This window comes from Cenococcum geophilum (genome assembly GCF_001692895.1).
Source record: "Cenococcum geophilum 1.58 unplaced genomic scaffold K441scaffold_119, whole genome shotgun sequence".
In the NCBI taxonomy this organism is placed as follows: domain Eukaryota; kingdom Fungi; phylum Ascomycota; class Dothideomycetes; order Gloniales; family Gloniaceae; genus Cenococcum; species Cenococcum geophilum.
The window spans coordinates 56,762-77,301 of NW_027137677.1; the positions used below are offsets into that span (position 1 = coordinate 56,762).

Here is a 20,540-nt window from a genome sequence, read left to right on the forward strand (position 1 = left end):
TATTCAGGCTAGTGGGATCGCTTTAAGACTTTTGGGTGTGCGGGAGTGTGGGAGTGGGTTGTGGAGAGGAACTTTTCTCGAGCGTTCGCGGGAACTGCCGAGGTGTGGAGCTTGGGGTTGAGCTTGTTTGCCAGGCCAGGCCAGGCACACGCACGTAACTGAATTCGGACGGTAGAGTAGTGGAGGGGTTAGGCAGGACTTATCGGATCCAACGAGCCCTTCACGGTGGTTTCTGCTGCATGGCTGGACGCGCTGGGTGATAGGCGCCACGACAGCTTTTTGGAGTCGCTCTTGGGATGCTGGTAGGTCACAGTCACGGCATCACGGAGTCTGCTGCGCTATCTTCAGAGCTTGCGAGAGCAGGTTTAGAAACGCCGAGTGAGAATCCGATCTGATTTAGCCTATGTAGAGTCGCAGGGCAGATGCAAAGACAAGGAAAGCCATTTCATCCGCATCACCGGTCGCCCCCTCAGTCCTCAATCATGCTTCTCGTGAAAGGGAACGGATGGTGTACGTCAAAGAGAACCCTTACATGCCCTAGCGCTCCGTTGCATTCAGATAAGTTGTTATAGTGTTTGGTAAGAAGCAATCAAAGCTATATCCTACAAACGCCCGTCACAGCGCCCTCTGCAGCAAGCAAAATGAAACCGGAATAATCAGGAAAAAGCTACAAAATTGATTTAGAGGGCTTCTCCAAAGGTGTTCTCGCCAGAATACGTGATATAAAGGAAGCCGTCCTCGTCCTATAGCCATAGTTAGCAGATAATCTTTGAAAGAGAGGCTGGATTTTCGTACCTTGTGCTCCTCATAGATCGAGCTCATTAGCGCGGCGGTCGGAGGTAGGACCTCGTCGACGAAAATGAAGATGGCCTTCTCTGGGGAGAGCTTGATGCGTTTCCGGATTACGTAGACGAACTGGCCTACTGTGAGATCCGCTGGGACAAGATATTTCTTCTTGTCGATCGTCGCAATGTCGCTCTTCTCCACCTTCTCGCAGATTACCTGTAGGCAACGACAGTTAGCACAAGTCCTTTGGAAACCTTCATATCGGTAGAGCCGGAGAGGTGCGTCTGGTTGAAAATAGAGATGCAAAAGGAACTGTGAGACGTACTGGGATGCGGTCGTTGTACTTTTGTCGGATCCGCTCAGCTTCCGCCTTGCGCTTCTCGAAGGGGTGCTCGTCCTTAAACTTTGAGCGCATATTGATAGATTTGATGTTTGTAGTAGTGTGTGAAGTGTTTAAAGGGATTTTGGGCGTGGTTGAAAAGTTTGTGGTGGATGGAGAAGATGGCGGTGAGGAAGAGAAGTTGAAGTAGGTGGTGGAGGTTGGATGCGGGAAGGCAGCAGTGGAGGGGTAACTAAGAGTAAGGCAAGGCTGGTGAAAGTGCGCAACAAGGCGGCGTCGTCGCTGTCCGGAGGCGGTACCTTTTTAGTCAGCGACACTGTAGTGAACTGAGAGGTAATCAGAGGTAAAGAGCGTTGAAGATGACAAGAGAAGGGCTTTGTCTCTCAGTCGGGGTCATGCGCTTTTATTATGCCACTTGAGCCCTTTGATTCACCGTTAATCTGTTGCCCCATCGCCGCAATGACTCCCGCGGAAGGCTGTGCGAGCGCTCATTCACCGCACCATCCAAGTCACTTGTACGCCCTCTCACACATGACTATCCTGACTCACTCCGGTAGACATCACTTCTCCGATCAGGCCGCAGTCACACTCCCGCCCTCTCGATTATCCCATACTGTAGTTGTCCTTCTCCTCTATCATGTTCCCAAGGTATCCCACGTGACCTGGCCTCTGTTTGCTCTGTCTGCACCTGTGAGAAGCCCTAGTAAGTGTGATGAGGCGTCCATGTAAGCCGTATTTCTGCCCCATCTCTGTATTGTCCCACCACTATTTCTTACGTCGACGGAGCTGCAGTCGACCTTCTTCACCCTCCAATGTGTAATTTATAGCGCCCATTACCTCTCCGCCAGCAATTGGATGCACCATGGCTCCAGTTCGGCCCTCATTCCGCCTCTTACGCCCTCCATTCTTCCGCCAGAACTATGGACGGAGGGGTCTACTTAGAGTAGACTTCTTCACCCCAAGATCAGTTGGGCAGACAGCTAGGCACATGTCCGATGTGCCTCCAAAGTCTCCTAATTCAGGCCGCTCAGGTTTTGGCAAGAGCACCGTATGGGCGCCGAAAACCCGCCTTTTCATCGGCATCCCATTTATCGGCTTGCTAATCTACTCAATGGCAAGCCCCCCGACTCCGAACCTATCTTCCGCACCAGGCGCTAATGCCACCGATCAGGCCACTGGCGACAAACCTGAACGACTCGATGGCCCTAGCATGGCGGAAAAGGACGCCCTCATCAAGCGTGAATCCGGTATTACAGACCAATCGCCAATGCGTCTGCGCATGGAAGAATTCATAAAGCAGCACCAGAAGCAAATCGTTGCGGAGCTGGAGGGGATTGATGGCAAGCGGTTTCACATCGATACCTGGGATCGACCGCAGGGAGGCGGAGGCATCTCGTGCGTGCTACAAGAAGGCAATGTGTTTGAGAAAGCCGGCGTCAACACTTCTGTCGTATACGGGCGCCTCCCACGCCCCGCTATTCTTAAGATGCGCGCGGACCACAAAGCTCTAGACCCAGACGTTGACTCACTCCCGTTCTTCGCCGCAGGCCTGAGCTTGGTCCTCCACCCCTCCAATCCCATGGCACCGACTGTGCATCTCAACTACCGCTACTTCGAGACAGCCGACGAGGCAGGCAACACAAACGCATGGTGGTACGGCGGCGGATCCGACCTCACGCCGAGCTACCTTTTCGACGAAGACGCAATCCACTTTCACAACACCATCAAAGCGGCCTGCGAAAAGCACGACAAGTCGTACTACCCGCGCTTTAAGAAATGGTGCGACGAATACTTCAACAACAAGCACCGAGGCGAGACACGCGGCGTCGGCGGCATCTTCTTCGACGACCTGGACGAGACGGAGAAGGACCAGGAGCAGCTGTTCGCCTTCGTGCAGGACTGCCTCTCCGCGTTCCTGCCGTCCTATGTCCCCATCATCAAGCGCCGCAAGGACCTCCCCTTCACCGAGAAGGAGAAGCAGTGGCAGCAGATCCGGCGCGGGCGCTATGTTGAGTTCAATCTCGTGCATGACCGCGGGACTGCTTTTGGGCTAAATACCCCGGGCAGCCGTGTCGAGAGCATCTTGATGAGCTTGCCGCTTACCGCGAGGTGGCAATACATGCATTCACCTGAAAAGGGAAGTCGTGAGGAGAGGCTCGTTGATGTACTAAAAAACCCAAGGGAGTGGGTGTAGAGACGCTCCGCAAGGAGATCAAAAAATAAAAATGTATATAGTAAACGCGGCGTGTATGAAATATATATATATGTACAAGTATGCATTTACAGATCAGGAGATGAAGATGTCAAATAGATTTTAATCCTCAGATGTTATTATCTATCGCAAAATTAGCGTAAACTTTCCTGAAACTTCTTGATTCTTTGTCGTCTTTTGGGTTAACTATCCCTTGGCACGATAAATGGGTCCTACGGTTATCGATAAGAGGCAGCTAATCAAATCAATAGAATCAAATAGAATCAACAACTCGTGCTCAGGAATTTAAGGCCGGTAATATTGCTTAAATCTTATACAAATTAATATATAAGTTTAATCTTTAGAGTTGAGTCGCTTAATATATAGTAGCTAGCAGCCGTCGTTTCTACAAAACGGTATTTCGCAAACACTGCGTTGTTTTGATCAGACCTGCGGAGGATAGGCCGGATAGGCCTCTCGGATAATAGACCTATCAGCTGATAGTATCCGGAGACTATCCGGATAGTCTCCGGATAGTCTTGGTAAAAACCCCTAATATACTTACACTTGTAATGCACCCCCCAATATTAAATAAATAATTTTTCTATTAGTATAGATTTATAGAGCTTATAAAGCGCTTTAAAATGGTACCACTTTTATCTAAATATCCTAAGGATAAGTAATATTATATAGATATAAGGCTTATAAGAGCTCTGCGGGGGAGCCCCGCACAGAGCTCTACTAAAGCTTAGCAAAAGCTCCGCACGAAGCTCTACGGAGGCTCCGCTCGAAGCTCTGCGGAGGCTCTGCTTGAAGCTCTGCGGAGGCTCCGCTTAAAGCTCTACGGAGGCTTCGCTTAAAGCTCTACGGAGGCTCCGCATAAAGCTTTACACAAAGCTCTATATAAAGCTCTACACAAAGCTTTTATATAAAGCCTTTGTAGTAGAGCCGTTATATATAGAACTGTTATACGTAAAGCTGTTGTGCAGAGCCTCCGTATATAGAGCTTCGTATAGAGCTTTATATAGAGCCTTAGTAAATACCTTTAGCTTTCCTACTAATTAGATATCTTCTTTCTACCTTTTTATTTATATTTCTCTTTATATAAAATACTATAAAATAAAATAAAAATAGGAAAAAAGAGAGAAGACCCAGTAGTTTAAATTTAGTAACTTTTTTCTACTTCTTATTATCCCCTAGTTCCATAATCCGATCCTTACCCTCTAATACTCCCGCTGCCGCCACTATAGGCTAAGAATTTATATTATATAACAAATATTGAGCTCTATAATCCCGCCACTTATAATTTCCACAGCACCCACTATAGAACCCTAGGAGACTCTAACATTCAGTAAAGGGGTAAGGGCTTACTAGACGACGTAAAGTCGCCGTATAAGCCTCGTAAGGCTAGTATTAATTAGCTCTCTGCCTTATATAAGTAATATAGATTACTTATAGTTATATTTAGAGACCTACGGCTCTAAATTAGAATTATATTTATATATAAGGGCCTCCCTATCCATACCTACCTCTCTAACACACCCCCAACCTAAGCCTCTACATTAATCGCTAGTAAAGCTTCTACCCTCTCTTACTTATCCTAAGAGTAGTTAGTTATATAAGTATATTATATAGAAAGGAGAGTTTACTTATAGTATGGTAATATTACCAGAGAATCTATTATACGGTAGGACAAGAAGTATACTAGATAATTATATTTCCTAATTCTTAATAAAGGACGATATTAGTAGGATTTAAACTTATAATCTATTAAGTTTAAAGTTAGCATATATTTACCTATGCTACCTATATACCTTTAATGGTTACCTTTTACCTAAAATTATTTTATTTATATACCCCCCTACCCCCCTTTAGTATTATATAACATACCCCTTATATACTTTCCCTTATACGATTATAAGAGAATACTTAGAATCTTATAAGCTGCCTAGTCCTTCGCGCATTCTAATGCCTTAAGTATTTATAGAGTAGTACTCGTACGATCCCATAGAACGCGACATTAAAAACCTAAAAATACTCTCTTTAGCTTATTGCTTATTCTAGGTATTAAGAGAACTTCAATTATAAGCTATAAGAGTTATGGAAATCTTATATACTAAAGAGGCTAGTTTTACTATTATATAGCTATTATATAGCTATTAAGCGGAATTAGATTTTTATTAATGTAGTTATTAAACTTATTTAAACTCTATAGATAAGTATATTTTAAATAATACTAAAGATAAGCCTTATAGAAGGCAGAGAGATTTTCTTTAGACTCTAAAGGCAACCTTTAAGTTTTCTTAGTTATGTATAATATAGTTAAACCTAAAAGTATTGCTTTCTTACGGAATCTCTCCTAGAGCTTTTATACGCTAAAAAGCTTCTTTTTTCCTTTAACGGTAATATAATCGTTCTAATCTTTTAAGAAAGCCGTATAACACTCTAAGTTAAGAACTCGTGCCGCTAGATAGTAGGGAGAATTATCTAGCTTCTTAATGTACTTTATAAGCCTTTCCTTAGTATATTAAAGTTAAGGAGTTATAAACTTATCCTTAGCCTTAGTAGCTATTACCTATAGAAAAGTTAGCTAAAGAAATATTAAGAGTATTATATAATATACTAATACGGTCTATATTATATCCTTAAGAATATTAACTAATTCCAGAACCCTCTCTAGTATTATTACGGACGCTTTAAGTACGATATTACGACTACTAGGAGAGGAGTCGGAAGAAGCTAGTTGGTTAATACAAGTATAGTCTAGGATGGAACCCGTGGAACTATATAACGAGAAATAGTAAGCGAGGTCATATAACATGCTATGTATTAAACGAGAGGAACGAGAGGAACTTACGTACCTTACGTATAACACGTATATCACGTATAAGAAGGATTTTATAGGAGTATAGTTGTGTATTTAAGGACCCTTAGTCCCTACCTAGATAGTTCCTTCCTTATAGTAATTCTTAGAATACAATTAGAGTTAATCTATTAGGTAACTACTCCACTAGTTATTATTATATTATTAACTTTCTATATTACCTATATACCTAGCCTATTAACGGGTCTACCGTAGTTCTTACTACTAGACCCTATTACACAATTACTACCTAGTTACGGTATTAAAAGTTAAATAATATACCACCAAAAGCAGCCATAATAACGCCATTAACGGCAGCAACGAGCTTAGGGTTAGGTAATAACACTAGTATAGTAGATACTAACTTGCAACTAGTTACAGTTAAATAGTTATAGATAATAGTTAGTTAGTTAATAGATAATAACACAGTACTTAAAAATAGGGTTAATGGAATAGGAGTAGCTAAGGTTAAGTTACCTTTAATTAAACAATTCTTAGGAGAAAGATTAAAGCTTAAAGGATTTTTTATATAAATGCACTTTAAAGTTATACAGGAAGGAGTAAAGTTAGTAATACCTATGTGTCTGTACGAGTAGAGGTTATAAATATTGTATTAAATGGATGGCGTAGAGCGTATACGGTAGGGGCTGTATGCGTAGCGTAGGTCACCTAACTACCTACGGCCCAACAGATAGCCCGACCTTTACTACCCCTTTCTTTCTCTTTTGGTAGACAACGAAGAAGACACGAATGAATTAAAGAACCTGTTACCTCATATTGCAATTACAGTACCCCCCTAGGTGATACCGACACTAATTAGTTGATATCATAGATTAGCCAGGTGTTATTACGAAGAGAGATAATACGCAATCACTCCTACTAAGGCCCGTCGATCATGTAGCGTTTGCTAAGGAGAACCCTTCCTATATAGGCCCTAGGAACTTAAAGAACCGACTCCTACCAAGGCTTCGTTCGGTTTGCGTCCATTACGCAAAATAACCACTTAAGAGACAATACGCGATCGCTCCTACTAAGGCCCATCGATTACGTCGCGTTTGCTAAGGAGAACCCTTCCTACTAAGGCCCTAGGAACTTAAAGAACTAGCTCCTACTAAGGCTTCGTCCGGTTCGCGTTTATTATATAAATTAATACCTAGTACAACCTCTTTACTAAGCTAGTACACCTTAGTAGCGTTAGCAGCACCTACCTACCTATAATCCCAACACTGTTTGCTACCTTTATTGCAGATCCGCTACGTTAAAAATTACGTTAATAATACGCCCTAAACGCTAGCGTATCCCCTTCCCTCCTATGGCCTTTGCAAGCCACGAACACTATAATCTACGCCAGTTATTATATTAATTAAACGTCTAAACTGGGCTAACGGAATAACCCTAACTAATAAGACTACTGCGGAAGATATTACTAACTATATTAATTTTAAAATTAATAAGTATACTAGCTATAACTTTAAAGATAAAAGCTTATAGGATTTATACTAAGAGGACTTTAATAATTTTAAGGTATAAACATTTAAGGACGCTAATAGGTTTGTAATTAAAAGACTTAAATAGCTACTCCGACGTAATAGAGTATAGGTCTTTAATAAAAAGAGCAAGTTAGTACTATAAGCACTATATAACGTCGCTTATAAGGACAACCGTACGGAATAGTTAGATAAAGAAATTAAACTATTTATTAATAACGAAGGACCCTTTAATTCGTATGCCATAAACTACCGCCTTAAATCACGTTCATTAACTCCCTTAATATTGTCTACTGCTCTAGCTTTAGCTGTCTTAAATGACCTTCCTATAGCCGAGCTTCCCTTACCTATAAACGTTACAGCTTTGCCTGCATAAGCTCCGCCTACATAAGCCTTATCCGCGTAAGCTCCGCTAGTTTTACCCTCTTCCTTAACTAAAGCTAAGGATCTATGGCAGCTAAGCTCGCACAAACCTCCGCCTACGCAAGCCCCGTCTATATAAGCTCTGTCCGCGCAAGCTCCGCCTACGCAAGCCCCGTCCGCACAAGCTCTGTCTGCGCAAGCTCCGCCTATAAACGTCACGGCTCCGTCTACAAACGTTACGGTTTCCTTAATAAACGTTACAGCTCCCTCTATAAATACCCCTATAATACCTTAACCACCTATTGCATCTATACCCCAGTAAGCTGCACTAACTGCTACTTAACAGTAGCACTACCCTTAAACACCCGTTGTACTTATACCCTAGTAACCTACCTAGTAATAGTATAATTTTTAGCAGCCTACCTAGTAGCAGCAGTACGACCCTTGGCAACCTAGCTGACAATAGTAACTAAACCTAGGAGGAGGAACAACCTTATATAATGCTTGGTTATCAGCCCTTCTACCTATTTTCCCCTATAAACACCCTAGTAACACCTTATACGCGCCTACCTATTTCCACTATAATATCCGTAATATCCGCAACGATATCCGCAACGTCTGTAATATCCGTAATATTCGCAATACCTAAAACATCCGCGATTACTGCCCTAAGCACCTGTTGACCTATATACTTCTCCTTTATACTTTCTTACCTTCTTTCCTTTTTGTAAATGTTGCCAGTATCTATATAAGTAGAGGTTATAAATATTGTATTAGATGGATGGCGTAGAGTGTATACGGTAGGGGCTGTATGCGTAGCGTAGGTCACCTAACTACCTACGGCCCGACAGATAGCCCGACCTTTACTACCCCTTTCTTTCTCTTTTAGTAGATAACGAAGAAGACACGAATGAATTAAAGAACCTGTTACCTTATATTGCAATTGCAGTACCCCCCTGGGTGATACCGATACTATAGATTAAATAGCGTACGCAGGATTATTCCTAATAGAAAGGGCGCTTAAATGGTTTAAACCCTATCTTACGGAAATACAGAATAATGGTATAACAACTACTAATTAGGAGGTATAATATATGTTTATAAGCTGGACTAGATTCGCGGAATAATTAATATAAATATTTAGGGACCTAGAAGTAATAACTATAGTAAAAAGAAAGCTTTAGGACCTAATATAGCAAACCTTAGCAATTAAGTATATAACCTAGTTTTAGACATTAGCTATATAAGTTAAATGGAATAATAAGGCGCTTATGGTATAGTATAAATAGGGACTTAAGGCAAAAGTCTAGGATATAATTATTCTAATAGAAGATATAGATACCCTTAGGGAATTAATAGATTAAGCGATTAAGATTAATAATAGGATCTTCCAAAGGGAATAGTCTAAGAAAGGTTAGGATAGAGTTTTATAGTTATATAAGGTGTAAAGTACGTAATAACTAAAGCTAAATTAGAAACTATAGTATGGCGTAGAGCTAATAGACCTAAGCGGTACCAAAAAAAACTATAAGAGATAGAGAAAATAACTATAAAAACCTAGAAGTTAAGGATTAAGTAATTATAGGACTAAAAAGCATAGGCTAAACTAAGGATCTTAATAGTAGAAAACGTTTAAGCGGACTTTATAGTAAAAGTAATAGTTTAAAAATAGAGCTTACATAAATTGCGGAAAATAAGGTTATTTTACTAGAAACTATAAAAGTAGTTAAAGTTACTATGTAGTAAAGGGAACTAGACTAATAGTATATAATATATACGTATAGAGGGATAATAGTATACTATAAGGAATAAAAGAGTGTTTAATTAAAAGCTTTACGTTTTGTTATAATAATATATACTAAATTTATAAAGACGCTAAGTATAGTGTAAGCTATTGGCTATAAAAGCTAGAGTTAAAAGGACTTAAAAAAACTAAAGAGTTAAATAAAGAATAAGATTAACTCTATAAGCTAGATTAAAATATTACAGTAATATATAGATAAAGATTAGTAACAATAATAATAGAGTTAGAGTACTTATTAATTAATAGTAATAAGGTAAAAAAGGGAACTAACTAGGGGTATCTAAACCTTAATAATGTAATAGAAGTAGAGACCGAAACCGCTATAAAGCAAGGTTTAGTAATAGGTATTATAACACCATTAGATACGATATCTATCGTTTTATAAGATAAAAGGAGTAATATCTAAAGGTAATTAAGTAAGTAGATAACTGCTAGTGCTAGCTTACTACTTAATAAAGGCAAAAGGCTAAAGGCTTAAGATTTTTAAAATAAGATAAAAGATAACTAAGATTCTTAAAATAAGATAAGGTACGCTTAGGGACCTATAACAGACGATAACCGATAGAGTAGAGTAATGGCTTAGTTTAGCGATATATAAATAAGCTTAGGACGAAGTTTCCTAAAGGTATAAAAATTTTAAAGCGAGATAAGTAAGATTTAAGACTCTTAAAATAAGATAAAAATACTAGTAAAGCCTAGTTAGACTAAGGCTAGAGTATAGCTTAAGAAAGAAGCGAGCTTAGGATTAAAGAATCTAAGGGACTAAGAATTTAGAGTATAAATAAGGACACCTATAAGCAAAAGGTAAGAGGCTTTGCTATAGATTAGGGAATCTATAATATAAACAGCAGTTAGATTAGGAGATAGATATATAAACCTAGAAAACTTACTAGGGGAACATAGTATTTAGCCTAAAGATTAAAAAGTTAATATTACAATTAAGAAGTAAGAGAACTTTAAAGATCTAATTATAAGACGTAAATAACGAGAAACTATAGATAAGTTTAGAGTAAGAATCTTTATATAGCAAGAATAGAAACTAGATATAAGATCTAGTATACTAAGTTATATATAAAATAGAGCACTAGTATAAATAATTACTAATAGGCTAAAAGCAGGCACGCTAAAAGCTAAGTAGTTTACTAAACTAAAAAATAAAGAGGATTTAGGGATTCTAACTAGGTTTAAGGAACGGTATATAAAAAGCTATTACAATATAGTAATAAGAAGATACTTCCTTACGGATAAACCGTATATACTCTAATAGCTATACTAAAGGTAGTATAGGTAAAGGCATAATAATAAATAGGAAGATTTCTATATATAGTTAGATAAGAGAGTTATTTAGGACCACTTAATTACGGAAAAAGCAATAAATTATATTAAGAGAGCCTTAATTATAATATTAAAAGATTTAAAGTAATAATTAGAGAACTAAAGAAGCGAAAGACGTATCTTAATACCTACAAATAAAGTTATAATATTTAGATTAATACGATAGAGGTTTAAACTTAAGGACGAAGATAAGTTAAGAGTTAACCCAAAGCACCTAGTATACTATACGCTATTATAGATTATATATATAGACAATATATATAAAATGCATAAAAATCCGAAAAAGAAAAACTAGAAATACCCTATAAGGATATATTGGGCGCTAGATAAGTAATAGTATAGAAATACTAAGTATATATATAGCTAGCATCTAGTAGAAGTTTAGGAGTTAGAAAACTTAATATTTTAACTAAAAAGATTCTTTACTAAAAAATACTTAGATAAATAATAGTAGTGGGAATATCTAGAGAATATATATCTATAGTATATTAAGGATAAAAAGTAAATAAAGCATTAGCTAAAGAGTAAGTTAAGTATATAAGGATCTAGCAGCTAATAATTAGGAAAAGTAGAGGCCTATAAAACTAGAGGGAGCTAGTAGTAGAGCCTTAGACCCTTAAAGGAATTTAAGGACAACACCTAAATTTATAAGTTAAATAGTAAGATTAACAGTTTAAAGTATTAGTAGATAGTGGAGCAATAAGGAACTATATTTTACTAGTAGTAGTTAAAAGAATGGGGCTACCGCATAGGTAAAAGAAGCACCCTTATTTATTAGTTATAATTTTAGGAGATCCGATAGCCTATAGAGGAGGTATTATTAATCTTAAAATAGGACCTATTTAGATAACCATTAAAGGGAGATAAATTAAGATGTCTTTTAATATATTACTATTAGGGAATAATAAGGCAGTATTAGAAATGCTTTAGTTATAGGAATATAATTTAAGGATTAATTAGATTATAGGTTAAGTTAATGTTGGAAACACAGGGTGACTTACTAATAACGACTACTCGAGTAGGGTTATAGTAATGTTGGTTAATTCTTCTTAATAGGAATAAGGAAAGGGGTGAGGAACTTAAGGTTCCTTACCACGCTAGGGCCACGTTAACACGTAACGGCAATATGCTTCATATGACAGCAACTTGCCTTATTCCCAACACTAGCAACTCTTCTTTTTATGGTTGCTATATATATATATATAAACAGACAGTATATAATAATACTAGACAATATATAATAAAACCAGATAATATATAACAAAACTAGACGATATATAATAATGCGGTAGTTAGCAGAATTTAGTAGATAACGTGAAGACGGGTAGGCCGCTAAGATGCTAGTAGTAAGCAAGCTAATAGCGATTTTCTATGCCGGGTATGGAAAATCCTAATTGGTTAGCAGAAGTCTACACCGCCACTTAAATTAATTAGGTATGGCGCTCTTAGTAAGGATCTAATTAATTAAACAACTTTAACCGGCGGTTAAAGTTCTATAAGATTTTAACTTTTTTAAATTTCCCTCTTAACCCAACCTTTAACTTATATACGTAGAGTATTTATATTAACAAACGTCTCTAGTACCTTGTTTAAGTTTGCCTTTATTATTATATCTACTAGGTTATCTTAGCCATTAATCTATTAGATCTTAAAGAGTTCTTAACGCTTATAGGACTGCCGAAGTGCTATAATATTAATTATAAGACGCTTCTCCTTTATAGTACTAAGCTTAACTAAACACTCGTAGAGGGAATATAAGTCGGTGTATACGATTATAGGGATAGTAGGAAGTTTAAGCCAGTCTATAATTATTTTAAGGGTAGTTTCAATTGTAATTACTATATTAACTTCGCTGACTATTCTATATATCTCTAACGCTAAAACGCTTTAAGTGACGCGCTTACTCTTAGTTAAGCTTTAATAAATAAGGTTGCCGTAGATCATAAAGTTATTCTCTTTAGTAGATTTATTTGTAATAATAATCTTATATTCTAGCTAGGAGCTAAAATCTTTATTATTTATAAACGATTTATTAATAAATATAAAGAGCTTAGTAGTAGGAAGGTTAATAGGCACATAGAGTAGCCCCCTGTTAAGATGGTTTATTTGCTAAGAAAGACGCTTATTTAGGGCAAGAACGTCATCCTTAGTTAGTTCCTGGTATTAAGTGGCAACAGAGAGATTAAAGGAAGCCTTAGGTTAACAGATAGAAGCCACATAAGCTCTATAAGCGCGTTACTCCACGTATCCTTGCTTTAGAGAATTAATATTAACAACGTTAATCTTCTTACCTTAACCCTTCTGGCGTAGAGTAATGGAGCCCTTATTTAGGGAGAGGATATATCTATTAAAGAGTAATAGTATTACTAAGTTAAGTCTTTTCTTTGGCTTTGCTATAAGGTTTACCTTTACTAGCTTATCTTCTTTAAGAGCTAAGAATTAGTTATCTCCTAAGATAATTATATTATCTGTTTGCATGCCGACGATTCTAAATAAAGTTCCTATAGTTATAATAAGGAAGCAGGGATTAAATATAGAAGTAGTTATTAAAAGCTTCTCCTTATAGTGCTTGCTGTAGGTAGCCCACCAATAAGTTCCTACCTCTGAAATTCCATATAATGGCTTAAGTATGACTATAATCGTATCCTCAGGATATTGGTGGCGAATTTACTCTAGAAGGTATGCTAGTATTAAGCGCTAAAGGCGCGTCTCTAATTGGGTGTAGGCCTAAGTAATATCTTATAGGTAAACCGCTATTCTATTCTTTATTAAGGAGGGAGCTAGCGTAATAATAACTCGTTAACTAGCTCGTTAAATTATAGGGGATTACGTAAGGATTACTTTCTTACCGTTATTGTTATAACCTTAAATGACTAGCCTTAACTTCTTAAATGGGGTATTAGTAGCTTTGCCTTTAATCTTATTAACTATTCTTAACTTAAATATGCGGACTCTATTGAACTTGGTAGGGTCATATTTCTTAAATTTAAAGACTCCTCTTATAATAAGACCGTCGATCTCCTACTTATTAGATGCTTAGAAAGGAGCTCCTAGAGTTATAATGTGGCCTTTTTTTTAGAGCTGTTTTGCGAGTTTAAAGTTAGCCTTCTTTTTAGCTGTTATAAAGGCTATCGATAGCTTATCTCCATTCTCGATAGTAGTAACGAATTGCTCTTCAAAATTAATAAGATGTTAGCAATTTCGTAATCCCTTTGGGCAACCTCTACCGCGTTATAGTTGCGGTATGTTTACTATAATTATATTAGAATCGCCTTCGCCTTTTAGAGCACGTTAATCGTAGTTCTCCTCTGGGGTATCCTCTAGGGTATCCTATAAAGGCTTAGAGCTATTATCCCTATAATAGGGCTTAATAATAGTTAAGTGGAATTAAGTGGGTCTATAGGGCATCTAAAAAGTGTAAGTTTAACTATCGATTATAATAAGTTTATGTGGGCCTAACTATCCTCCCTTTTTACGCTATACGCGTACCTCCGATTAAAGTGGCAGATTAAGCGTAGTTAAGATATTTAAGCCATTTCTTATTCCTAGTGTGTTGTTAACCTAGCGCGTAGCGTAGAGATATTATACCTCCTTTATTGCCTTACGAATAGCCTTAGCTCGTTACGCAATAGAGGGAGATAGTAGAGAATTATCAGTTATTTAAGGGTAGGCGCTAAAGACTAGCAATATAGGTACGAGCCTATCTGGGCTAGCGGTATTATTAATAGCCTTAATAGCTATCTATAGGATAAGCTTTTTACTAGTACCCTCTAGTTCTAAAGAAATAATCTTATATGCGCGGTGTAATGGCGTATAATATTATTCTACTTTTCCGATACTATTATATGCCTTAACGGGGACTTTCTTAACCTTAATTATTATTGCCTTTACCTATTATCGAAACTCTGTAGATAAGAAGTTCTTTCCTATATTATAAATGATTTAATTAGGGGGTCCTAGGTAGATATTAATCTAGCATAATTAAAGAGTATCCTATACGTTCCTAGCTAATATATCTTTTAAAAAGCGTGCGGCTTGAAAGGAGGTTAAGAAGTTAATAACTTGGAGTACTGGCTTGCCGTTAAGATATATAACATCTATAATAATGCAGAAGTTAAAGTTATAGTTGTCTTTAAGAGTAAACTTAAATCGGCTAGGGGACTTCTGGTTCATTTAGTAGTGGTGGCAGTACTTTATAAGATATTTAATTACCTTAACCTTAACTTTATAACCTACTCACTAAAGGACCCTAAGCAATTAGTGAATAGATGGGTGGCCAAAATGATGGTGTAGTTAACGTAACTTTGACTTAGTTAGGTAGCTCCAAGCAACGCTCCTTTTTGGCTATTAAAGGAGTAACTAAGGGTAACCCCACTTGCGTATAATAGGCACCCAATTATCTCCCTAGATAAGCATATTCTTAAGGTTATTAAGCTTAATACCTAATTTATCTATATTTTGGATGCAAAATAGAAATGGGGTATTTATAGGGATAATGTGGAAAGTAATATATCCTAACGGGGTTTAGACCTTAATTATGCTAAGAGAGATTACAGTACCCTTGCTAAAGCGAATTGTATGTTAGCCTACTGTTAATTAGTTAATTTAAATAGAGCTATTAAGCTACTAAAGAGCTTAAACTTAAGGCTCTCCTGCTATAGATACTCCTGCGGCTCTAGTATCTGGTATAATGCTATAGAAGACGTTCGCCAAGTATCTGTTGTTAAAGGAGAATACGGAACTTTCCTTTAGCTTATTAAAGATATCTAACTTTATAATAGAATGGAGCGTAGATTAGTCATTAAGGATAGCAACGGTTTGTATGCTATTTACCTTACTATACTTAGTAAAGTATTGGTCGGGAGAGTAGTCCTTAATTTTTATATCCATAAGAAGCTATTCGGCCTCGTCAACCTTACCCTTAAGATCTTCTTCGCCTTTATATTAAACTAGGAAGTTTTGGAAGTAGGCCATAGTAACCTCTTAGTTTCCGACGTTTTGTATACTCTGGCGAAACCTATTATATGCCTCCTTTTGTCTATTAAGAGGGTGTCTAGTTAACTAGCAATTTGGCTTCTTATAAACGTAGCACTTCTTCTAACGATTGCTCTAAAGTGAACCTCCACAAGGACCTCTATAATTGCCTTATAGTTAACGTTAATTATACCCTTTACCGTATCCCCTACCACGTCCACTATATATTTAATCAGTCCAGTTATAATTATATTGGTCGGCCGGGTTAATTAAGGTAGGTTAGAGTTAGGCGTTAAATTGCTGTACTTCTTAAGAGCGTAGAGCGGTACTAATAGAGGATCTTAATTAAGTATATACTCTTTTATAAGTACTTATAGGGTTAAAGAGAGCGAGATTATATTCTTTAATACCTCAGCATGCGCTAATAACTTAATCGCGTAAGCTAAGGTCCTCTTAATATAATTTAGATAAACCACGCTAAATTATCTAAAGTTAATTAAAGAGCTTTTAAAGATAATTAAGCCGAGAGATACCTGGGTTTATAGCAATGATTCTTAGGAAGGTAGTCTCTCTCCACTCCGATATATATTGCTGCTTATTCTCTTTTAATTTAAAGTGGCATCTTATCTTATATATTATTTGGTTAAAATTATATCCTTTTCCTACCAAACGATTATAATAGAAGGTACTAGCGCGGCCCTTAAGCATAACGGAATAGGCGTTATGATATTAGTCAGGTTCTAATCTAACCTTTTAGTAATAGTTATAGAAGATACGCAGCTTCGAATTAAGGATATTATATAGTTTCCTACTAAACTTCTTCTCCTGGTCCGTATAGAGCTTTGTAAGCTCTATAAGCATTTTTAAGGTGCCTCTAAGTAGTATTAGACCACGTTAAAATTGTATTAGAGATTAAGATGGGGATTGCTTTATAGGCTGCAGTAGAGATATAGAGCTTAGTAGAACACGGCGTGGTACCTAATCTTCCTATAGTAGAGTTTAAAGGTTATTAAATCGCGAAGTAAGGGGATCTTGCGCTTGCTTTTAAGGGGTAGTAGTTAACGTTGCTAGTTGAATTAGTGGATCCTAGGGAGCTGGAGATAAAGGTAGAAGCAATGGATGTGGAACGTGAGAACTTGTGCCTGGAGTAATAGAATTAGAGTGCGTCTCTATTGGCGTATTGTTTGGATTCTATTATAAGTTAAGCTTCCTCTTAGTATATAGTTGGTGCTTAACCTCTTATAGAGTCTATTCGTGCTCTTCTTTTGCGTTAATAATTTACTTCTGAATATTATCTTTAATAGCACCCCTATCTATAGGAATAAATACTCTATTCTCCCGAAGGAAGTTATAGAAGTCTTATACAACGTCCTTCTTCGTAAGAGCTTATATTTCCTTTATCTATCTAACAAAGTCCTCCTTTATATAACACCATAGCTCGGTATCGTTATATTTACTGTCTATATAGTATACTATACGGTATACTAAGAATCCGTTTAGGTCCTGTTCCTTAGCGTTTATAGGGTTAATGTCTATATCCTATATCTCCAGGTTAATGCTTTTCTTGTACTTCTTTGGGTAGGTTGACGCTATAGTAGGTATAGAATTAATGGGGTGTCGTACGTTAAAGGTAGGTAGGGTTTTTAGCTTTGTAGAATCTTATAGGTTTACTGTTAAAAGGTAGGCAATTAAGATGTTGTTGACGCGTTTTGGACATTAACTTTGGGACTATAGGTTTAGTAATACTTTTAACCTAAAGTACTTAACCAAATCTTTGTATGCGTAGTTGTTTAACGCGTTTCAGACGTTAATTTTGGGACCATAGGTTTAGTGATACTTCTAACCTAAAGTACTTAACTAAATCTTCGTAAACGTAGTTGTTCTATATAATAGACGCAACTTAGTATCTCCTAGTACTTAGTAACACTTCTGTTACTAGTTTTCCGTAAGTTTAAGGTAGTATAGTATCGCCGGGATCTATTCTATATGAGCGTATATAGCACCCCTATACGAGACTGTCTCTTCTGTTCGAAAACCTAGCTGCTCTATAGTTGACTGTATATTTAACCACTAATTAGTGTTGGAAATATAGGGTAACTTACTAATAATGACTACTTAAGTAGGGTTATAGTAATATTGGTTAATTCTTCTTAATAGGAATAAGGAAAGGGGTGAGGAACTTAAGGTTCCTCACCACGCTAGGGCCACGTCGACACGTGACGGCAATATGCTTCATGCGACGGCAACTTGCCTCATTCCCGACAGTTAATATTAGAGATACGCGATAATGTAAGATATAATAATAAACTAAGTTAGTATAATACTAAGCTAGAGCAATATATAAGGAAACTAAGAAAAGGTTAGGTTATATACTAAAGAGATACTATAAATATAGTAAGAAGCTATAGTTACTAAAAAGTGAAAAGCTATTAGAATATATAGTATAGGACTATAAAATAGAGTTAGAACTAGGAATAAATCTAAAGTTTTTCCTAACCTATAAGCTTACTAAAGAAGAAGGTAAAGTATTAAAAGAGTTTATCTAGAAGAACTTATAAAAGGGATATATTAGACTATTACAGTTATTAGCGGGTTATCTAGTACTATTCGTACTAAAGAAAAACGGAAAACTTAGGCTATGTATTAACTATAGATAGTTAAATAGTATTACTAAAAAGGATAGGTATTCTTTACCCTTAATTAGCGAAATCTAAGATAGGATCAGTAATGTGTAAATCTTTATAAAAATAAATCTAAGATAGGTATACTATTAGATTAGAATTAAGGAAGGTAACGAATAAAAGGCAGCCTTTAGATTAAGAGAAGGACTATATAAACTATTAGTTATATAATTTGGGCTTATAAACGCACTAGTAATGTTTTAGAAGCGTATTAATAATATATTAAGAGAGTACTTAGATAAATTTGTTATAGTATACCTTAATAATAATATTATCTATTTAATAACTAAGGAAGAATACGGGGAATACGTTAAATAGGTTTTAAAGAGACTATATATAAGAGGCCAGCCTAACCAGAACGTATGATTATCTAATTAACAGTATCACCGGTAAGTAGAAGGTAAGTTAAAGGTAGAATAAGTTTTACGTATTAAAGGATAAATGCTTCTAACCACTTCTATTTAAAGACTAATTGCTAGTTCTTCTCTAGAGGGGAACCAGCTTCCTATATATTTCTTCTAAGACGCTAGTAAAACCTTTTACCCCTAACCTATCTAACTATATCTTCTAGAACATAGATGGGATATAGATAAAACCTCCTACTGTCTTATTAGATATGTACCTCTTGGGGGATTCTATTATAATTACCTTCCTTTCTAGGGTCTTGGTCCTCTAAGACTTCGCCTTTACTAAGCTTTTATAGAGTTCCGGCTAAAACCACTAGGGAAACCCTTAGTGGAAAGGTACTTTATAATACGACTTATTACTAGCTCTTTACTAGCGCGGAACTTTACTTTATCTTTTATTCCTCTACTCTTTTCCTACCCTAGCTTCTTATAGTATTTTCGTAATAGGGTTTCAATAATAATAATAAAAATTTAGTGGGATTTACCTCTTTAATTTTAGGAATTTATTATAAATAGATCTAGAGGTTATCTGGTGCGATATATTAACTAACTACTATTTCCATTTACCTAAATAGGCCTTAATAATAACGTCTTTTATTTTAATTTCTTTCTGTTTATAAGTCGTTATCTCTTTTTTGTCCTTCTATTAATAACACTATTCGTCTCGTTCTTAAATAGGCTGTTTTTATTATATCTTACCTTTTAGCTTCTATATCTCTAGCCATACTTCTATTACTACCTCGTTATCTTTTTTTAATATATCTATAAGTAATAGGATCCCTACCTTATCTCTTATAACGATGCTAACTTCTTAAAGTATTCTCTTATAATAGCTTATGGTCCTTCTACGCGTCCCCAGACCGGTAGCAGTATTATTAATCTCTTAGTGACGCCCCAGATAGCGTCTATTACTCCTACAGCAGTTTCCCTAAAATGCTATTATTGCTACGTTTATGCTCTTACGCAAGATCCTTCCTACGTCTATAAGATGCCTTACTCCGGTAAAAACAAATCTAAGTACTTCTATTGTTGCAGTAGGAGAAAGACCTGCGTCCTAGTATTTCCCATTCCGTCCTATTCTAGATTTCGCTAATTATACTAAATCCCCGCTATCTATATACATAAGACTCATAGGCTCTAACGCGCTATCTAAGATTTCCGCTAATATCCTAATAGTAATAGGTAGGGATAGAAGGTATCTTCCCTTACTTACAGACTCTTTAATTCTATAAGGGTTTCTACTACTATAGAGACGTAATATTCTTGGATATATAGTATCTAAGAGCGTATATACGAATAGCTCGTCCTT

General features: G+C 36.7%; 2 protein-coding genes across 2 annotated transcripts; one reads left to right on the forward strand and one right to left on the reverse strand.

Moving 5' to 3' along the window:
- Positions 1–385: 385 nt before the first annotated feature.
- Positions 386–1,648, reverse strand: K441DRAFT_672083 (light chain 3). The gene is made up of 3 exons (XM_067650514.1): positions 1,112–1,648; positions 796–1,002; positions 386–743 (listed from the first exon to the last, which is right to left on the reverse strand). Exons 1-3 carry the CDS (start codon positions 1,199–1,201, stop codon positions 681–683), a joined length of 360 nt encoding a protein of 119 aa, XP_067496119.1. The 5' UTR covers positions 1,202–1,648; the 3' UTR covers positions 386–680.
- Positions 1,649–1,712: 64 nt separating this feature from the next.
- K441DRAFT_672084 (uncharacterized protein) lies at positions 1,713–3,475 on the forward strand. The gene is made up of 2 exons (XM_067650515.1): positions 1,713–2,240; positions 2,298–3,475. Exons 1-2 carry the CDS (start codon positions 1,989–1,991, stop codon positions 3,318–3,320), a joined length of 1,275 nt encoding a protein of 424 aa, XP_067496120.1. The 5' UTR covers positions 1,713–1,988; the 3' UTR covers positions 3,321–3,475.
- The last annotated feature ends 17,065 nt before the right edge of the window (positions 3,476–20,540 follow it).